The following is a 20709-nucleotide window of genomic DNA, read 5'->3' on the forward strand; positions in this document are numbered from 1 at the left end:
CCGCTGACAGGCGGAACCCCCATCAAGCAACGTCAGTCGGGGTGCGCCGGAGCCGCTCGCACGTGCCGCGGGGGTCGGTCAGCGCCGCGCCGCTCCAGTGCCGCCGCCGTCGCCATGAGCTGCCCCGTGACGTGCGCCGCGTGGGTGCGCTGCGGCGTTGCCAAGGAAACGCCGGACAAGGTGTGTGCGGGGGGGCCGGGCTGAGGGACCCGCGCCCGCCGCCCCCCGCTGCCCTCACATACCCGGCTCCGTGTCCCCCCCGCAGGTGCAGCTCGGCGAGGAGGAGCTGAACCGGCTTATCGAGGAGGCCCGGGACAGGCTGGGGTGAGCCGGGGAAGCGGAGTGGGGGCGGCCGGGTGGGGCGCAACGTGTCTCCCGGGCTCTGCTGGAGACGGGCTTGGAGCCCCCCGGGCCCTGCCGCTGACAGAGCTGTGTGGGGAGGGGAGGGGGTGCCCCCGGGCTGGGGCAGAGCTCGGGCACCAGCCCGTCCCGCAGGCCTGGGGGCAGCCGGCGGCAGAGGGGATCGGCACCGCCAGCACGGCTGTCTGGAGGGACTTCGACAAGTGAGCCTCACGTCTCAGGAGCATCTTTTGTTCGGAGACTGAAAGAAGAAACATGGGGTGGAGCACATGTGTGTCTTGCCTGCATCATGGAGATGAAGCTGGTGAGGGGTCTGCAGCACAAGTCTGATGAGGAGTGACTGAGGGAACTGGGGCTGTTCAGCCTGGAGAAAAGGAGGCAGAGGGAAGACCTTATCGCTGTCTGCAACTACCTGTAGCATGGTGGTGGGTGTTGGTCCCTTCTCCCAGGTAGCAAGTGACAAGACAAGAGAAGATGGCCTCAAGTTGCACCATGGGATGTTTAGATTGGATATTAGGAAAAAATTCTTCATGGAAAGGGTTGTTAGACATTGGAACATGCTGCTCAGGGAAGTGGTGGAGTCACCATCCCTGGAGGTGTTTAAAAGGTGTATAGATGAGGTTCTTAGTGACATGGTTTAGTGCTAGAGTTAGGGTATGGTTGGACTTGATGATCCTGAGGGTCTCTTCCAACCAAAATGATTCTATGATTCTGTGACTATGATAACATGGGTTGTGTTCCCAGGTGGTTCTTCAGTCATCAACCATGTGCTGTCAGACTAGTGGAGTGTTTCAGTTGAAGTCTGCAGAGAGTTGCTCAGGGCCTAGTCCTCACTGGAGTTGCCATTCCCACTTAGAGTGAGGAAGTAATACATGAGGTTTGTAACCATGGCTGCTGGGGAGTCCGGAGGGAAGTTCAGTGCTTTGGAGATGTGGCAAACTTATGTGGAAGTGCCAAACTGACAATGTGCAAAAGTTATAATCTAAGTGAGTCTGGAGGCCACAGTGGAGCTCAGAACGACTTGGTATTTATGCTTTGGCAAAAAAGGTAAAACATTACTTAGGGGTGTATTTATGGTTCATGTATGAAACAGGAGACGTCGTACCTGTCCACTCAGCACTAAAAGTCCTTAGTTGTGTAATTATGTTTTGTCACTCTGCTTTTAAAAAAAGGTAAATAAACTGATGAAAAGCTTAACGGAAGTGGCGAATTTAGGAAATATGACCTATGGAAGACAATAAAGAAATGGCTCTATCTTGTCTAGAAAAAGTTGAGGTGTTGAGGTCCTAATCCATTTTTTAGCCTTTTTCAGTTAGATTCGTACGTCAGTTTAGGCTTCTGATTCTGTTTCAGCCATGTAGGGTTTGTGGTTATACCACAGTATGTATGATGGAACAGATGCATCAGGTAGCAGTAGAAGTTTTAATATTTTAAATTATGTACATATATATATATATATAAATATATATATATAAAATCCACCTGCTTTCTATTAGATGGATCTGTGACTTTATTGCTGAAGAGTATTTTGTCCCAGATGTGTTTTGTTCTGATTTTGTTTTTGTAATGGTTCCAAAATAATCTTACACATTTGAAAGATTCTTTCTTCATCTTAATTTCTTAACCAGTTATGTTTAATGTTTCTATTGTTCGTGGTGTTACTCGTTTCTCCTTTATGTGTGTAAATTTTTGGTTTTTTAGTGGATTCCTTTCTCTTGCAGTTTCGAAAACGTGGAAAGATCTGAGGTGCTGTTTGTTAGTAATTATGCATTCTGTTAATCTTCAGCATGGAAAGTTAAAGACCATCTGTAACAACCAAAGGGTTTATGATCTCTTTATAACAAATTGTACAAAGTACCAGATGTTACATCAGTTAATTTTTTTTTCCTGTGCAAAGATCACAAATCAGACTCAGATTTAGAATCTCTAATTATCTTGTTACCAGTTTTTACACTAGGAGAAACTGGTAATGTGAAGTGTTTATTTTACTGAACAGACGATAAAAATAAATTTCTGGTATTTATTTTAGAACATACCTATGAAAACTGTCTTGGCTCATTGTTGCCTAGGAATTTGGCGTGCAGAAGGACAGAAATACAGTGAATTCAGCAGGGATGAGTTCCTATGGAGCACACTCCATTGAAACATCTGAGATGTCTCTTAGATCCTCAGCTGATGTTGAATGTACAATTCCTTCTACTGAATTCCTTGCATACAGAATTGTTGCCGTGAAAATTCGGAGTTTTCGAGATGTCGCACAGTTTACCCCATAAGAAATATCCACAATATGTTCCCACCTAATGAATTTTATGTTGCTTTTTCTTCTCATGTAAGTATGGGAAGTATGAGGAAATAGGATCTTAAAAACCTGGAAGAAATGCAAGAGTCATCACACATGACAGGACCTGTGGGTGGGGAAAAAAAAAGATAAGGAATGAACTGGACACTTGTGAATGCACAGAGGTGAGGCTCAGAACATTGTATCTACAAAAAAAGGGTAAGAGAAAGGGATTTAGACACACAGTTTAGCTCTGTCAAGCAAAATTTGTGCCATGTTTTGTCTTGAAAACTTTAAAGGAAAATCTTTTTCTGGAAACCTGAGAATGATGGTGCCTTCTGTTTTGGGAAGAGATAGGAAAGCAGTAAATGGATTTCCGAATTATTGGCATAAAGACTTGAAACCCATGTAAGGAGCAAGGATTGTGTGCCAAAATCTTTGTATCAGTCCCCTTAGCAAGTACCTGGAAGCATTCGGAACATCTGTCACAGTTCCTTGGGGTTGTGTGTCTTTAAACAGGGATGGCACTGATGGTAATGATGACGGCCAGACGGCAGATGGTATGAACGTAGCCAATCCTGGCACAGCTGAGTCTTCTCATAAAGATGAACACCCATCTGATGATGAGCTGGGTGAATATGATTTGGAAAATTATGATGAAGATGAATACACAGGTAAGAAAAATGTAGGTGTCACATATGCAGTGTGATGATTAAAGGAGTGGAGCATCTCCCTTATGAGGAAAGCCTGAGGGAACTGAGTCTCTTTAGGTTGGAGAAGAGGAGGCTGAGGGGTTTCCTCATTAATGTTTGTAAATATATAAAGAGTGAGTGTCACAAGGATGGAGCCAGGCTCTTCTCGGTGACAACCAATGGTAAGACAAGGGATAATGGGTGCAAACTGCAACACAAGAGGTTCCACTTTAATATGAGAAGAAACTTCTTCTCAGTGAGGGTGACAGAGCACTGGAACAGGCTGCCCGAGGAGGTTGTGGAGTCTACTTCTCTGGAGGCATTCAAAACCCGCCTGGACACCTTCCTGTGTAACCTCATCTAGGTGTTCCTGCTCCAGCAGGGGGATTGGACTAGATGATCTTTTGAGGTCCCTTCCAGTCCCTAACATTCTGTGATTCTGTGCAAGTGAAGAACCTTTTCACTTGTACTTGAAACGTTAGTATCCTAAAACTACACACTGTTATGTTTCAAATGCTGGAAATTCACATTTGTAATTATTTGCTTGTCACAGTTTGGAAGTTGTTGAATGAGTGAAACAATTTAGTGTCCCACTCCCTGACACTGGAACCATGAGCAGTGTTGGAAATGCTGCCACTCCCCCTGCTGTAGTGCTGGGGCAGAGCAGCAGAAGTCCCTGAAAGCACTAAGTAATGTCACTTACGGAAGTTTTTACATTTGAAACTTGAAGGTTCGTTTAGCCCACTCCTGATACTTTGCAGTATGGGTAATACAGTTATTGGTACAGGAGTTTCTAAATTCACCTGCCATTGACATGTATAAAAAATCTTCTGAAATTCCCATCTAGGTGATCTAAAACTTGGAGACTCTTTGGCTACTCTGTCAGTATATGGGAGTAATGAGCATGATCCTTACATCACTCTAAAAACCACTGTAAGTATTATAAAAATGTTGAATATCTTAAACAGCATAAACTTAAAAATAGTTAAATTTTCCACACTGCCTTAGGGTCTGTAAGTGCTTGCAGTCCTTTTCCAAAGGTGCGCCTGATTTTTTTATCAGTGCAGTCCCTTCTACCTGTGCTTTTTACATTTAGGTCTGATGTTAAGGTGAACTGGCTCATTATTTAAGCTGCACGCTTCTGTATGCGGAGGTGGTTTGTCACTTACCTACTGGGGCTCAGAAAAAGCTTGCCGAAATAGCAAATATCAGTATCTGAGGCTACTAATGACCCAAATTAGAGAACTTCCCAAACTGCAAGACTCTTACACCTTCTACCAGTTAGTGGAAGACACCAATCTGAGGTGGACTCAGGCTACACGTCAAATTAGGGATGTGGCGTGAAGAAATACATCCCTGTTTACTAAGCCTGTATGCACAACATACTGTGTAGTTGACTGTCTCTGCCTGTATTACTTTCCACCAAGCATGAGATGGGGAACGTCTTTGTAGGAGCTCTCCAGGGGGTGAAGAAGTCTCTGGCTACAGCCTAATACAAGCTGTATCAACAGGGCTGTCCTGTTATGCAGCCTGTTTGTCTTTTTCTGGTGAACAGGGATGCAGCGTGCAAGGCACGAGGTAATTGTTCTGCTCTACTTAATGTTGTTATGGCCTTAGCTAGAATATTGGATACCTCTTCAGAAAAGTTATGGGGAGATTCCAGATTCTGTCCCGCAGTTTAGTTCAGAAGGATAGATTGCAGCTTGTCAGTGACTTAATTTACATGAGGAGATGACAGAAATCAGTTACAAGGTGAGGATGGATGAGAAGAGACAATGCAATCTAGAGAGCAGCTGGGAGGGACTATGATCATCTGGGGCAGGATGAATGGAGTAGGTGAATTTTTGAGACATCTTCTAGTCATAAAGATTCTGATGTTTTTCTGGGTGCTGTCCTTTCTGTGCTGTTTTAGATTCTTTATAAAATTAGTAATATTGAAACAAAAGAGTAGCTGTAGGCTTCTACCATGTCTAGTTTGTGTGTCAGGGGACTTTGTCAAACGTGGTCTCAGACAAAGAGTTATGGCAACTTGACATACTGTAACAAAGTTGAAGGAGGAAGGCATACATCTTATTTTTAAAACAAACTCTTCTGCTGTGTGCAGTTTGGAGTACTGCATGTTTTTTCTGTGTTCCACTGACTGGTTGATGATCTTTCTTGATCCTGTGTGTCAGTAGAGGAGCAAAATACTTTAGAAGTTATTTTTATAGTCGAAGAGGTATTTGCACAGGGATTCAGGGAGAATATGAGCTGCATTTACTCAGTGTCAGGAAAGCTAACTTTCTTCCAGTCATAGAAAAAATGAACACCTTTTACTCAGGCCTTTCTTTCTGCACTCAAGTCCTTTCCTCAGATTCTGAAGGAGAATACTTTTTAGTTCTTCGACATCCATTTTATGTTGTCTTTTGTTATTTACTACTAGTACTCTTGAAGACTAAGTGGTGCGCAGCATATAAGTTGATTTCATTCTAAGCATTGCAGTACTTGAAATATTGAAAAGATGCTTGGAGTGAATAAAAAAGAGATTACAATCTTGCAGCAAAAAGTCCAAGAAGTCTTGTATGTGTTGTATATTTGAAGGATGGTACTGTGTTTATGTAAGACTGTCGACTTTTATATACAGTTCTTAGTTTTCCACTAATAAAAATTCCCTGAATGCCTTCCATTCCTCAGTAACAATGAAAATTAGATGAGAGGTTACATTTGTTCTGGTACAGCTGAATGCCCAGTATAGCTGTAGGCAGTACTCTTCTGGAAGTATTTTCCAGAAAGTAGACAATTGTTTAATACTCTTGGAACCGCTTCCTGGTTGTGAGGAGCAGTTACAAGATGCTTATTCTGTAGGAAGTTGTTAGACTCCATAAATGCTCAAGGCATGAGAGCACAAGGGAAATAAGGTATGGATGTGGGCTCCTGACGAAGATTCTCTTTTCAGCAATGAGCCACATCATGGTAGCCTCAAAAGATGGTTTCATATTCTGCAATTAAATATATTTCTGAATTCACCTGGGTCCACAGAAACAGTCCTACAGTCATATAATAACTATTCAATCTCCCCATGATTGAGTCAGGTTCACGTCTTTCTCTGTTTACCACCATGAAATGCTTTTAGGTGAGTGAGCGGCAGGGTGTTGGGTATTGAATGTTTTCAGTTCTGGTTAGAAGTTATTACTGATTCAGCCTTGTGAACGTGTGTAGCTTTGTGTGTTTATGTGCTTTGCTTAACATCTGTTGTGCTTTTTGCTGTTCAGGAACAATATGAACAGGAAGACTTTTTGATTAAGCCCAGTGACAATCTTGTCCTTTGTGGCAGAGTTGATAAAGACTTCTGTAGTTTGGAGGTTCATGGTAAGTAACATAGGATTTGTTCCTTACAGTGAACTTATGGAATATGTCTTGTCTATCCTCTTCCATATGGCTGTGTAGAAGGCAGGGAGGTGTTTTTTTGAATTTGTTTTTTCTCTCCCCATCTGCCCTGTGTGTTTTGTCCTCTTTCTTATGTCATGGTGCTTTAGCCACCTTGCAGAACTAGAAGATTTAATGTGGAGTTACTGTTATTTAGGGGGTAGTATGCCTTTTTTATCAGACCATACAGCATTTCCTTTCCTTATTTCATTCCTAATGACACTCAGAAAATACTATGGTGTTTTTATTCTCTGAACATATGATCTTTCTTCCCAACAGTCTTACTTTCTATATCATGCGAGCTTCCTCTAGTGTTTTTCTTTTGGTTTGTTTTTTTTTAATTTGTTTTCTTCTTGCTTCTTTAAATGAGCTTTTCCACTGTTAAGAGTGGACTGGGGGTGTCAAACTCATTTTCACCGGGGGCCACATTGAGCCTCACAGTTGCCTTCAAAGGGCCGAATGTAATTTTAAGACTGTATAGATGTGGCCCCCAGTGAAAATGAGTTTCACACCTCTGGAGTAGAAGAACCAGTACCTTTATCATCTTAGTTTTAAAAGAGATGATCCTTAATAAGGTCTGAATACCAGTTGTTCTAGAGATGGGTTTAGTTTTACTGTGTAAAAGATTTTTCTGTTGCAGCAAGGAGTACTACTGAGTGCTGAAGTTAGCATATTTTCCTATAGTTGTTCTGTGGGGGAATGTTTCTGGCTACTTCTGCCCTGGTACATGTTTCTGCAAGCACAGTGGTCTGTTTTAAGAAAACAGCAAGACCATAGTGTTTGGAGGCATCTCCTGACATACCAGCATCTCGCGTTTTCTGTATCTGGAGTTGTGTGCAGATTTTATTAACTGTATTATTTTATTTGTATAAACTTATAAAACAATAGCACAGGCTTCTGCAGTTTATAACGTTGGGTAGCCCCATCTTAATTAATTATGAAGGCTCCTTAGTTAACTGAAGACTTTATTTAGTATCTGAACATCTGTCACATGCACTTAAAAACAGCACAATGATTTTGTGTGTATGATGATACCATTTTATTAAAATAATGTGTTTTATTATAAGGAGAAAAATAGCTGGCTAAAGGAAATGTTGTGTTTAGTATATGGTTGCTTTGCTAAAACTCTTCTTGTATCTCAGTTGCAACCTGCTAAAGGTAACTTCATCTGGCTTCTTCAGCAGCTTCTTCTAATTTGAAAACTGCTTTTACCTTAATTTCCTCTTTGATTGCACCCAGAATTATTTATTTTTTTAATTGCTGATTTTGTAAAATGAATGTCTAAATCTTCATTAATGTATCCTGATGCAGTAAGTGATTGTGGATACGGAGCACCGATTTTGAAGTGATCTTACAAAGTAGCATAGTATGCTAGGAATAAAGTGTCTAAGCTTTGCTGAACTTGTCACTTTATCTGGAGTACACAGGAGCATGTTTGTTTTCTGTAATTCTGTGAGGTGCAACTTGGTGGCTCTGACCCCTTCACTAAAACTCTGAACACATTACAAATTTGCACTCTAGATTTCCTTGGCAATTTAGTGTTTGCCACATCTGCCTTTTGCAGAAATGAACTGTTCATAGTTGCTTGCTTTTTGTGTTTACTGATGTCTTGTGTATCTTGATTTCTTTTTCAGTTTATAATCATGAAGAGAACTCCTTTTATGTACATCATGATATTATCTTGCCTGCTTATCCTCTGAGTCTGGAGTGGTTGAATTTTGATCCTAGTCCTGATGAATCACTAGGTAAATTATAAAGGATACTGTAAATATCCAGTTAAATAATTTTACTTGAAAAGTATATAAATGTAATGTTGTCACTAAATAATTTCCTCTGGTGGTATGAACAGCAATAAAACCGAGATATTAAGATGGAAAAACTGAATATTTTGTTTGGTGAGAAAATCATCTTAGTGATTCTGCCATAACAAATTATTTGACTAAAACCCTGGTTTTATTACAAATAATTAAGTTATTGTCAGTTAACAGACCAAAGCAAGCTCTTCTTTAATCTACTTTATTTTCCATTTGCAAATGAGAGGTTGCTTTTGTTCAAACTAATTAAGGCAAATGCAGTCAATTAACTGTAAAACACAGCAAAATTTTTATATATTTATATATTTAGTAACCTTTTTCCTGTGTTTTACAGATTATGTTTTTTCCATAGCACTGAGCATATATTTTGGGTTATTTTTTCTCCTTAAAAAAACCCAAACAAAACATTCTGAGCATCATACAGCTTCTTTGAACAGTTACTCGCACTCCAGGGGAAGTGTTTTGGAGAGCAAGTAATGTTTTATTCTGGCAACATCTGCTGTCAGATGATATTTTTAAGTTGCTCCTTGTCAGTTATAGTCATCAAAGTTGTTCAAGTAGAAGATTCTGGCACATAAGTTTTACTTAATCAAAGTAATAAGCAACAGCTGGATTGCCAAATACACTGTTTTGTAACTCTAAGTAAACGTGGTCACATTTGGGTTTCTGCTTGTAGGAAATTATGTTGCAGTGGGTAACATGACCCCAGTTATTGACGTTTGGGACCTTGATATAGTAGAGTCCTTAGAACCAGTCTTTTCGCTTGGAAACAAGAAAGAGCAAAAGAAGAAAAAGAAAGGAAAGAAAGTAAGTATTGCAAAATGCTTTATCTGGCTGGATGGAGGAAACTTAGAGGAAGGATACTGTCATTATTGTTTTTTTTCCTACAATGAAAAAGACATGGATAATTTGGTTTAATTCTGCCTGGCATGTTGAAAGAGGTGTTTAGACAGGTTGCGGAAGATAATGTCTTGGTTGTCTGTGATGGGTTAAAATTGGTAATTTCATGTGACTCAAAGCTGAAAAGGCGTTGAGCGATAAAGGACAAACAGGGTGAAATACATTTACTCAGCATTCACCTCCGTTAGCTTTATCTATCTAAAACTTAAGCATATTTTAACCTTTGATTGAGATTGTTTAAGGTGAAGGCATGAGACACACCCAGAAAATGCCAGAGTTTCTTTTAGTGGACTATGGAGAAAACCTTAACTGCTGTAGATTGAGGTTTAGACTGGGTGCTCGGTTGCGCGAGATGAATCTAGCCCTCTCTGTATACCTAAATGTGCTGCTGTGATTTCTCCAAATTCTTTAGTATGTGGAAGATAACTTGAAACTTCTAGATTTTGCTTATAGTCGATGCCTTGGGAAGTGCTTAAAGGCTGAACAGGAAAGGCGAACACTGGGTATATAGCTAATCTTGGTTTCCCAAATGAAGAACCACTGTAGCGTTAGTCAGCTGAAGAACTGCTTGGTGTAATTGTGAAAGGGGCTTACTTCTTGAACTCTCAAACCTTCTAGTTTTAAAAACAATAGAAAAAAAAATCCTTGGAAGTGGAATTTGTTATGTGAAACTTGCTTCTGAAAATCACTGAGTTATCAGAATTGCTGTTGAACATACCACTAATAAATGGTAATTGAAATGCTAATTTTTCTCTGTATGGATAATTAGAGCCTGAAATTAAGAACAGAAGAGGAATGGGGTGGCTTCCAATTGCTGTCCCAGTAAACTTTGAATCTTAACCGTTATAAATTAGAATTTGTAGGAGCTGGCAGTTATGAGGACCTAGAGCTCAGTTAATTGAGAGGAGGGAGAGGGAACTGCCAGGAGTGTTTAGAAACACATCAGCTGGAGACAATGAAATTTTTTCTACTAGCCTGAAGGGAGTAACCAGTTCCTAAGCCCACCAGCTGTGAATGGAGCAATCAGAGATCTGAGGTGGGAGTTGAGGTGCAGGTACAGCAGAAACAGTTCTATCAAAAGCCTTGTTTGCAGCAAGTGAGAATCATTTAGAACATGAAGTGGTTTGTGAAGGCATTAAGGAGTTCGCATTAATGTGTTGTAATGCTTGATTTCCATTGAAGCTGTAATTTTCTAAAGTGTGTTGTGTCTGCGTACACAGAGTTTATCTTCAGAAAGGACAGCAAAAGGACATACTGATGCTGTGCTTGATCTTTCCTGGAATAAACAAAGCAGGTGAGAGAATACTTGAATAACAATGGATGGTTACAAATTTTTGTGGTTAAATAGGCATACATTTTTCCACAAATCCAAAATCTTGTGTAGTGTAATACTGAACTTGAAAGCAATGCTGAAATGTATAAATTCTTAAAAAATGCACACATTCCTGTTTTTTTTTTAAACTAGAAGTCTTGATTAATTTTTTTAAAACCCTGTATATTGCTGCAGATCACTTTTTATTTGCAGATCGTTCAGGCAATTGCAGGGCTAGGGTGGTTCTAAGCCATTTGATATATCGGCTACAGTTAAGTCAGATGTACCACTGGAGAAGCAGAAGGGCTGCCTCGATCTATGCCAATCTGCCAGTGACCTAAAACACCATTTCAACAGATAGAAGTAGTTTTGTAGAAGAAAGTCCTTGTTTTGCCTCTTTTTTTCCCCCCCTCTGGCTTTTGCTCTAGAGCTGTGAACAGAAAAAGGAGTTTAAAAGCCCTAATAGCACAGTTACAGAAATGCCTCTGACCTTTGGGTTATCCCAGGCAGAGAGAATTCCCTGTTGCCTGAGCAGAGTCACAATGAAGTGCTGCTATTGAATCAACACAAAGCTGGTCCATCTTGGGGAAGAGGTCAAGGACAATGTGCTGAGTGAAATAAAGATTCTGCTGCTTTTTTATTGCTTAGGTGGTTTTGAACAGTCCAGCTGGCAGAGGATCCTCAGCATGGGCCTTGAAACTTCCAGTCAGACACAGGCAGTTTATTTTTCCTTTTTCCTGCTGTCATAAGTGTGTTTGAAGATACACATAGTCAATTCCACATACCCCTGACAAGCAGGTGTAAGCCTTCACTTCCAATGCTTTGTTATCTAGACACGCAAGAAGGAAACACCCCAACAGACATGAAGTGCATGTACATAAATTGCACTCTTATTTACAGCGCATTGTCTATTGTTCTTAAATTACACGTGTTCACAGAATGTGGTGGTGATCATTTCATCAGTGTTACAAAAGAGCTTTCACGTACCTAGAAATGGTTGTCTGCTGATAATACAGAGAGAATTCACAAAAATTATGGCTGCAATAGTTAAGTGTCTGGAAGGCATAATTCTGTAATGTGCTGGGTTATGAACTCATTGATACTGGTAAATCTTTGAGGAAATAAAAGCAGTCTTGAAGTAGGAATCTTAGGGGCAAAACAAGGAATTCCTTGGAGCAGCTATATTTGAATGTTTTTGTGTTTAATTGATTTTTTGGGTGGTTTTGGTTTTGTTTGTTTGTTTTGTTTTTTAGCAGTACTGTGACAGCTCTCTGTAAATAACTTTCTGCCTGTAGGTCATAATGATGTTACTGTAAAATGTTCTCATAGCCCTCACTATGCATTTTCATAACTTTCCCTCGTAACATTGTTTGGTAGAACAGTGTTTATAAGAGAATGTTTGCGCTTCCTTTCAGAAACACTTGGTTAGTATTTAAAAAAAAAAAAAAGGTGTGAGGGAAGCGGTTTCAATCAGAAACAGCATGTTGAGGTAATAGATCTGTTTTTAAGAGCAACTAGCAATTGTACTGTGTATTTGACAGGCCTTTGGGAATGCTTTTAGTTTTTCCTGACTAAACTTCTAAACTGTGTGTTTATTGCTTAAACACGATTGGTCAAATTTAAGTTGAAATGTGGGGTCTGTAAACTAGAACGTTAATGATTCCTTTCAGCGTTCTCTGAAGGATGCACAGCGTTGGGTCTTCAGTGCTTATATAAACACTCAGATCTTGGAGAGCAAAATATTTAACAATAGGTTGGGCTGGCTCTTGCCTGTGCAAATAAAACTAGGTTGCACAGGTAATGTGTAAAATACTGTCTTAGTATCAAAGGAAAGGAAGTGCTTAAAAGCCTTTCTTGCATTGTTTTGTTCAAGAAAAGGGGGCTGGAGGGTGGAATACAAGCAAAACTGTCATTTGTGCTAAGTGCTGTACTGATATAATGTAATACAGCCTGTTTGTCGTCTTTACTTGTAACTTAGATTACCTCCAGGGAGTTATGCCTCAGGCTTGAGATATATAGTCGATAGATGATGGTGTAATCAATCTCCATATCTGGCTCTGTATGTTTTTTTGATTTTTTTACTATTATTTGTTTGTATCTATATAAAGATTTTTAAACCTTAATTTTTCATCCATTATCAGGAATGTTTTAGCAAGTGGGTCTGCTGACAATACTGTGGTTTTGTGGGATATGTCTGTGGGTAAGCCAGCAGCCAGCCTGATGCTGCATACAGACAAGGTATGTAATCATTGCTACGTTTCTTACACTGTAAAATAAAAATAAATGCAGTTTTTCATTAGCTGCTTGGTAATGAACCCTTAGAACAACAATTCTGCAGTTTTCTACAACTGTGAAGAATTCTTTAAATTTCTGAATTAGTTGCTTTTGCGAACAACACTGTATTTGAAGAATGTTATTTAACTTATGATTTAGAAAGTTTGTGAACATTTACAGCAGTTTTCAAAATGCCTTTTTTGTGAAAGCTCTGGTAGCTGGGAGTCTAATAGTGCTGGTATAAGCTACAAAAAGTAGATCTCTGAACATAGGATAAGCTGTAACTCTTTGTTAAGGAAACAATTTGTGTTGGTTACAGTTTGTTCTAGGTAAGAAAGGTTTAAAATAAATGATATTAACATACCATAGTGATGGGTACTTCAGAAATGGATTAATCTCATAGTAATTAGAATATAAAAGTTAGTTATTAATAGCTATAACCTTATTTTGCTGTTAGCAAAGTCACTGCCTTTGGCAAACTCCCGATTTTCATTTTTTGCTGACATCTGCATTTTCCCCCAAACTTGAAGCAGCTATACATTTACCTCCTCCAGCTTTTTTTTTTTTTTTTTTTTTTAAATTTTCTAGGGCAGAAAGGGGGCACGTGGTTCTGTTCAGTTAAATTATATTGGAAAATATCTTGTTTCCACTGGGTGGGGGTGTTTGAAATAAAAAAAAGTGCATCTCTTGGATTGTTTTATGAGAAATCTGAATCTTAACAGGCTTAATAGAAAGGTTTTTTTGGGGGGAAGGGGTGTTTGTGCTCTATTTGTTCAAAGAAAGCTCCTGTAGGTGCATGTTATATCTCAATGCTTGTTTTTAAAAATAAAATCTTCCGTTATCTAGGTCCAGACCTTGCAATTTCATCCATTTGAAACTCAGACCCTTATTTCTGGATCTTATGATAAGTATGTCTTGGTAATATTTTCAGATGTTACATATAGGGAGAGGGTGTTAGTATTGAATTAAGCCCATTTAGTTGCCTCACATTTTCTTTTTCATTTGGTTATAACTGCACGAAATTTGAGTAATGCTGTCATTTTTTTTTTTTCCACCAAGGTAGCCAGGTTTGTATGTGGCCAAAACATATTTTTTTCTCAGGACCAGCCAAATCCTTTAACCATCTGGACTGATATTTTCTGTGCCAGGTGTCTGCTCCAAGCTGGATTTATTTCTTAATTTGGCCTTATGGCATTTTCTGCATTGGAAATGTGTTGCTGCTCATTCCTTTGAAAACTTGTCCTGGTTTTGCCAAACTGTAAGACCAGGGTGGGAGCATGAGGGACTTTAAAATCCCAGTCTGCTCTCAACAGCCCCTATTGATGGGCATGCCGTAGCCTAAGTTTAACAGGAAATGTCCTGTGATTGCAGCCTGGAGATGCTGTGAAATGGTTTGCATCTGCACACGTGGACTGGCTCTGTAGCTGCTAGTTTTTATAAGCCCTGCCAGCCAAAAATCTTCCCCTCTGTTCTCCTATCTCATAGGATTAACTTTTTCATTTTCTTCCATGATGTTTATTTATATTGTTTTGTTTTGTTTTTAAATTCTGCTTTTAAGACTTTGTATTTATGTTAAAATATTTAAAGACTTGTCAATCTTTAGCCAAGCCTTTATGTTCTTTGACTTCTATTATGGTCTTGCTACATTTGCTTAAGTAAAAGTATCAGAGATAAAACTTTTGTTGTTGTTTGGAACCTGCTTCTGTCCACTTTCCATCCCCCTTGACTTCCTTCTGGGAAAAGAAGAAAAAAGTCTCAACACTGAGACAGCTTCTCGATCCCTTTTTAGCAAGCTCTTTGGTCCCATGGACATGTGTACACTAGTGGACTGCCTTTGTGGATTTTTCCTGTAAAGCCTTGCAGGACCACAGGCTGTTCAATGAATATTGGCAGAAGTCTTCATGACCTGAAAGTCAGACGATTAAAAATTGCATATGTACTAAAACTGTTGCTGTAAAATGCCTAGTGCAAGGGCTGAGACGTCTAGATCACAGTTCTTTGGCTTTAAGTGTAGGACAGAGTGGGACCGGGTTACACTGTGGCTGTTGATTGCAGTGAGATGTCACAAGAGTGACATCTTGCATTTGTATCCAGGAGATTTTTGGGTTGGGACAGATTCTGCTGCCGCTGTGCTGAGCACATGCCTGTGAAGAATCCCAAAGGACCCACTAGCTCCCATCTGCCCCTTTTCCTTTTTTGGAGTAACATTTCCCTAACCACTTTTAAAGGTTTTGGTTTTTTTTTAAAGCATATTTGAAAATGTTTGTATATGTATCACAAATGGATTTCCTAATTAGTGTGTTGTTTTTTGAACAGTCATTACTTGACTTTACTGAAGTCTGTTCCTGGTTAAGTGGTATATTTGCATAATCATGTTCTCCTATATAAGTGTTTCATGTGTTGATTAAATTCAAGCCCTCTTGGCTTAGTTTCAATAGAATATCTGTTTGTAACCAAGATGAAACTTTGAAGCGCATGGAAAAAGCTTGTGCTTCTCTGAGAAATTTTCATCTCTTATTGAGTTGAAAGACAAATAGCGAAGATGTCTCTTAATTTTTGAATTGTAGTTTATACGCACCTTCTATAGATGCCAGTGGTAAAACAGACTTCGTAAAGTGCTCTGTTTTTTTTGTTTTGTTTTGTTTTCTTTTAAATCTCCTATCCCTTTTTCCCATAGATCAGCTGTGCTATATGACTGCAGAAACCCACAAGAGAACCATCGAGTGTGGCGGTTTAGTGGTCAGGTTGAAAGAGTAACTTGGAACCATTTTTCACCTTGTAATTTCTTAGTGAGTACATGCTCTTCCGTTCTTGGTCTGTTGATTGTTGCCAGTTCATTTAACCTGTATTTCTGTGTTCACGATGTTTCTGAATCATATGGTGGAGCTGATGGACAGTTGAACTGTTGGTATTGCTTATTTTAAAAATGCAGCATGCGGGAGGACGTTTTTAGGTTCTTTTTTAACAAGTATACTGAGACCAGCTACTTATTTGGTATCTTTGTTATGATAGTAGAAAAGCAATTGATGCTGATGCTTTTTCACTGCAGAAGTGGCGTCTTTGCCATGTTGTTACAGCGTTCAGTGGCTGGGATTTATTTTCCTTTGCGTAGTTGCTCATGTAGTGCAGCAATTGCGGCTGAGATGTAGCTAATTAGAACTAAAATCCTGAATACTATTTAAGTGTTTCAAATAAGCGCTAGAGGGCACCATTCTCCTAGCTGGTATAGAGTAAGAATAACTTGTTTTTGTCAAGATTCTTATAATAAAACTTCTGAAGAGAATCAAATCTTTTCTATTATTTCGGTGGCTGTCTAGTTCTCTGTTGCTTTGTGTATACAACCAACAAAAGCAGTTGCTTAGTTCTGTTTGGTTTATGATGTCAGTCTTTCTCTGTATAATCACACTTAGCTTTGCACATGGCTATTATGCAGCCACTACTTGGCTCCAAAAAGTTTCAACCAACAGTTAATAGATTAAATGGTCTGTATTTTATGATCTGGCTTAGGGCTGCAGCCATCTTCAAAACAGAGTTTAAGAAATTTGTATAGGATTAAGACTTCCATGTAAGTCAGCACAGCATAGTTTAGGTATGTAGAATAACTCGGGCACCATCTGGATGGAGTCTGACTTTGGGGATGCAGAACTGTACACTGTGCAACATGCCCTACCGAGAACTAGTGTCAGTTTGTCTCAAAGCACATGGATTTACTAGAGGGTGGGTATTATTTCCTAGGAGCTTTTTTTCCAAATGAATGACTACAGCTGTTTGTTTCTAAAATGTTGTGGTTTCCTTAGGCAAGCACAGAGGATGGCTTTGTGTACTGCCTGGATGCTCGTTCTGATAAGCCACTGTTTACTCTGAAAGCTCACGATGAAGAGGTATCAGGTAAGTTGTGTGTGTGTTGCATTTGTCTCCAGTGGTGAGGCACATCTGGAAGATGTCTTTAACTCATGTGACTGAGGCGGTAGTGATTCCTTGTTTAACAAAGGAGAGTTGTGCATACTAATCATGGGCAGCTGTTGCATGAAACAAACCTCTGCTGAGAAGCCATTGTAAGGAAAGTATTTGCTCTCCTATGATGTACAGGCTGAGAGAGTTTGGGTTATTTAGCCTCGAGCAGAGAAGGCTCTGGGAAGACCTTGTAACAGCCTTCCAATACTTAAAGGAGACCTACAAGAAAGCTGGAGAGGGACTTTTTACTCGAAGAGGGTAGGTTTAGATTAGACATAAGGAAGAAATTATTTACTGTGAGGGTGGTGAGACACTGGCACAGGTTACCCAGAGAGGTGGTAGATGCCCCATCCCTAGAAGTGTTCAGTGCCATGCTGGACGGGACTTTGAGCAACCTGACGTAGTGGAAGGTGTCCCTGCTCATGGCAGGGGTTTGGAACTACATGATCTCTAAGGTCCCTTCTAACCCAAACCATTCTATGATTCTGTTTTAACAACAGGGAACTTTTCTCGGTGAATATTACAAGCAAGCATGTCAAAACAGATATGTCCATTTGTGACACACTCCCTGTGTTTTTTGAATGAGGGATTACGAACTATAATGTTTACCTCCTCTATCTGTAATTGTTTTATACTGCCATTCACTCAGGAGATGGTTTAGGTATGGCACATGGGAATATTTCCACACTGCTTCCTTTAGGCTACTTTAATTATTTGATCAGTGTAGGAGCTTCTAAAAACCAACTTGGAGCACCTGATTAGCTGTCTAAAATGAGATTGTATGAATATGTCCCATCATCTTGGATAGCAAAAGAGATGTTTTCTGGCAAATGGTTGAAGCAAACTACCTGGAGAAGCCACATTATGTGAAGCAAGCAGCAGAACAATGGCATCTCTGCACTGTTACTGTTGGATTGAGAGAGAGTAAGTCTACATCAAGTCAGTTTGCCCTCACTAGAGGGAGTAGTGGCAGCATGAAACTTTCATTAACTTTTTGCTCTTTTGTGCTGGAACAGAGTTTAGTATGAGGAAAATATTTGGGTTGTTCTCATGACTTTGCTTCAAAATGTGTCCTTGTCTCTGTGAAACAGTGGTCACCTGGTGCTCTCACACTGCTGCACTCTTCATCTTTCAGGGCTACAACTAAGCAGTCAGATCAAAGGGTGCCTTGTAACATCATCTGCTGACAAATACGTGAAAATTTGGGATATTCTGGGAGACAGACCGAGTTTAATCCATTCCAGGGATATGAAAATGGTAGAGTAATATCCATTTCTTGATTCCAGTAAGGTTTATTTATGAACTATGTCTGCTTAATCTTTTATGTCTAATTTGAATCTTGTTTTGCAACAATGTGATTGTTTTTTCTTCTAAAATATGTTATATCTGTGTATTCGGGATAAAACATTCCCATTGCGGTGCACTATTTAATTTGACATGTAATTGGCTTCAAAGCCTCAGACCTGAATACCAGGTAAAACGTTCTGGGGTAGAACTATACACACCCAATGGGCACCTGCCAGGTTCAAGACAAAAGATGTGATTTACTGTCTGTAATTAGCAACTATTGGCTTTTGTGTCTTTGCAGAATGAGTTTCACGAAACTTGGAGAGCTTACATTTGTTAAAACTTGCTTGGTGAAAGTATTTTCAGATGACAAATTCATTTTGGGATACTTTTTTAAAAAATATCCTCCTCTTTCTTCTTCCCACCATCCCAGGGTGTCCTCTTCTGTGCAGCTTCCTGCCCTGACTTCCCGTTTGTTTTTGCCTTTGGAGGAGAGCGAGAAGGGCTGCGCGTTTGGGATATAAGCAAGATTTCTGCAGGTAACGTTCTCATTTCTTTGAGTCTTGTTGTTCTCCCTTTGCCCCCCAGGTGTATTTGTATATTCACTAATGTATTGTGGCTTTGACAGAAACTGGAGGTTAATATTTTTAAATACCCCAGGACTGCATATGTGTTTGTCTTTTCAGCTTCAAAAAATTTGGGGTTTTCTAACTTGGAGAACTGTGCTTGCAACATGATTTATTTTCTTGCAGCTGAATTGTAATACCTGGGGGTTTTTTATAATAATACCTATATTTTACTTTTTTTCTTAATATTCCTAATGTAATCAAGTATCACACTCTTGAGTACTTGTAGGAATAAAAGGGAGGACTGGTTCTGATCAGTTGTTGTAGCTACATGATTTTTTGCAGAAGGCTTTTAAGAACTTGTTGGAAAGCAGGGAGACTAAAACCATAAATAAATTATTTAAACTTAATGTTTTGCTCTGCAAAACTCATCCATTTCACAGTACTTAGGTACAGGAATTATGCTCAGGGAAACCTCTGGAGATGCTTTGGGGGAGAAATAACAGGACTTGCAATTTAAGTAGCATATGTGGGAGATTATTCCAACACATCAGTTTCAGCTCCCTGCTTGGGGGAAAGCTTTAAAGCTGCCCCAGATTTGGATTTCCATTCTGTGATAATCCCCGTGATATACCTGCTGTCCTGATATTGTCTTTGGAGCAGTAACGTGTAAGCAATCCTCTCTCTGTGTTGCAGTGAATGAAGTTTTTGGAAACAGAGAGAGACATGTGCTGGCTAGTGCCAGCTCTGCAGCGTGCAGCTCCACGGCCAGCAGCAGCAGCAGCAACGATTTGGAGACAGCCATGGAATCATGATGGATCAAACGTCACAAAAATCCAAGTAATTAATGGGACTACAACTCACATGCATTCTACAAATCCCTCTGTTCAGTGGGAGTTCATAGAAATGACTTGATTGTCTTGCAATCTGCAGGCTGCTTCTCAGACAAAGAAACATGGTGATGTGGTTAAACTCAGCAGTTCTAAGTTCCTGCCTCTGTTGCTGGCTTTGAAAGATCAAATCACTTGTTTTTGCCTGAGATGATGATCCTTGAAACAGGGGCTACTATGTGTAAAATGTATATATAAAATGGCATAGTCACTAGAAAAGCATTCCGCTGCTACCAGAAGTTTGTTAAATACTGCGAAGAAGGTAAATACCTTCTAAGAGCATGAGGAAAAATACTTTGGATAGCAGTTGTGTAATAAATAAAAGCTGAACGAAATTAGAAGTGTAAATAGATAATTTATCCTTAGTTTGAGGCTAGATTTACAGATTTCTAATACAGATTTTAAAAGCTCTTTTATGTAATTTTTTAAAGTCTTAAGAGTATTAACTGGACAGTAAGCTGGAGTCCCAAAGTATAATCTTGACATTTATTTGTAACACCTCAGATCACTCTATCAAACCAGAAATATCCCAGCTGTATCCCATCAAGATCAAGGATTTCTTTTCCCTGGTTCCATAGCACCTGAAACTTACTGGTGTTGCCTGTGTATTGGGTTTTTCTTCTAGCTCCAAGTGTAATATATATATATATATATATGAGAGAATTTGTACTGAAATAAGGAGCTACTACTCAGAAGAGGATAAGAGGCTGTCGGGACACCAAGCAAGGGTAGAGATCTCAGCTGGTCACTGTCACTGCTGAATGCCATCCAGGTTCTGTACTAATGTGCTTAACTACTCCCAGGCATTTCTGCCTGAAACCTGAAGGCACAGAGGAACCTAGTGAGTATCAGCCTCACCCCTGACTTAAAATGCTTCATTTATGGCCTTAGGAACCCTGTCAGGGAATGTGACTCCTCGCATTTAAAACGAACACCCAAGTGCCTTACCCCAGGCCACGAGTTAAATGATACTCTTG

General features: G+C 39.7%; 1 protein-coding gene across 1 annotated transcript in view; it reads left to right on the forward strand.

Annotated features, from left to right (window-relative positions):
• PWP1 (PWP1 homolog, endonuclein) overlaps positions 1–20709 on the forward strand; it is a 23250-nt gene continuing 2541 nt past the window's right edge. The window contains exons 1-15 of the mRNA XM_065838785.2: positions 1–180; positions 266–324; positions 3158–3312; positions 4178–4263; positions 6582–6678; positions 8370–8480; positions 9226–9356; positions 10670–10743; positions 12903–12999; positions 13882–13943; positions 15713–15824; positions 16833–16923; positions 18125–18246; positions 18710–18815; positions 19539–19682. Coding sequence (XP_065694857.1) covers positions 115–180; positions 266–324; positions 3158–3312; positions 4178–4263; positions 6582–6678; positions 8370–8480; positions 9226–9356; positions 10670–10743; positions 12903–12999; positions 13882–13943; positions 15713–15824; positions 16833–16923; positions 18125–18246; positions 18710–18815; positions 19539–19657 — 1488 coding nt within the window. The 5' untranslated portion in view covers positions 1–114 and the 3' untranslated portion in view covers positions 19658–19682. The remainder of the gene's footprint in view (positions 181–265; positions 325–3157; positions 3313–4177; positions 4264–6581; positions 6679–8369; positions 8481–9225; positions 9357–10669; positions 10744–12902; positions 13000–13881; positions 13944–15712; positions 15825–16832; positions 16924–18124; positions 18247–18709; positions 18816–19538; positions 19683–20709) is intronic.

The sequence above is a fragment of the Patagioenas fasciata genome, chromosome 1, assembly GCF_037038585.1.
Source record: "Patagioenas fasciata isolate bPatFas1 chromosome 1, bPatFas1.hap1, whole genome shotgun sequence".
NCBI lineage: Eukaryota > Metazoa > Chordata > Aves > Columbiformes > Columbidae > Patagioenas > Patagioenas fasciata.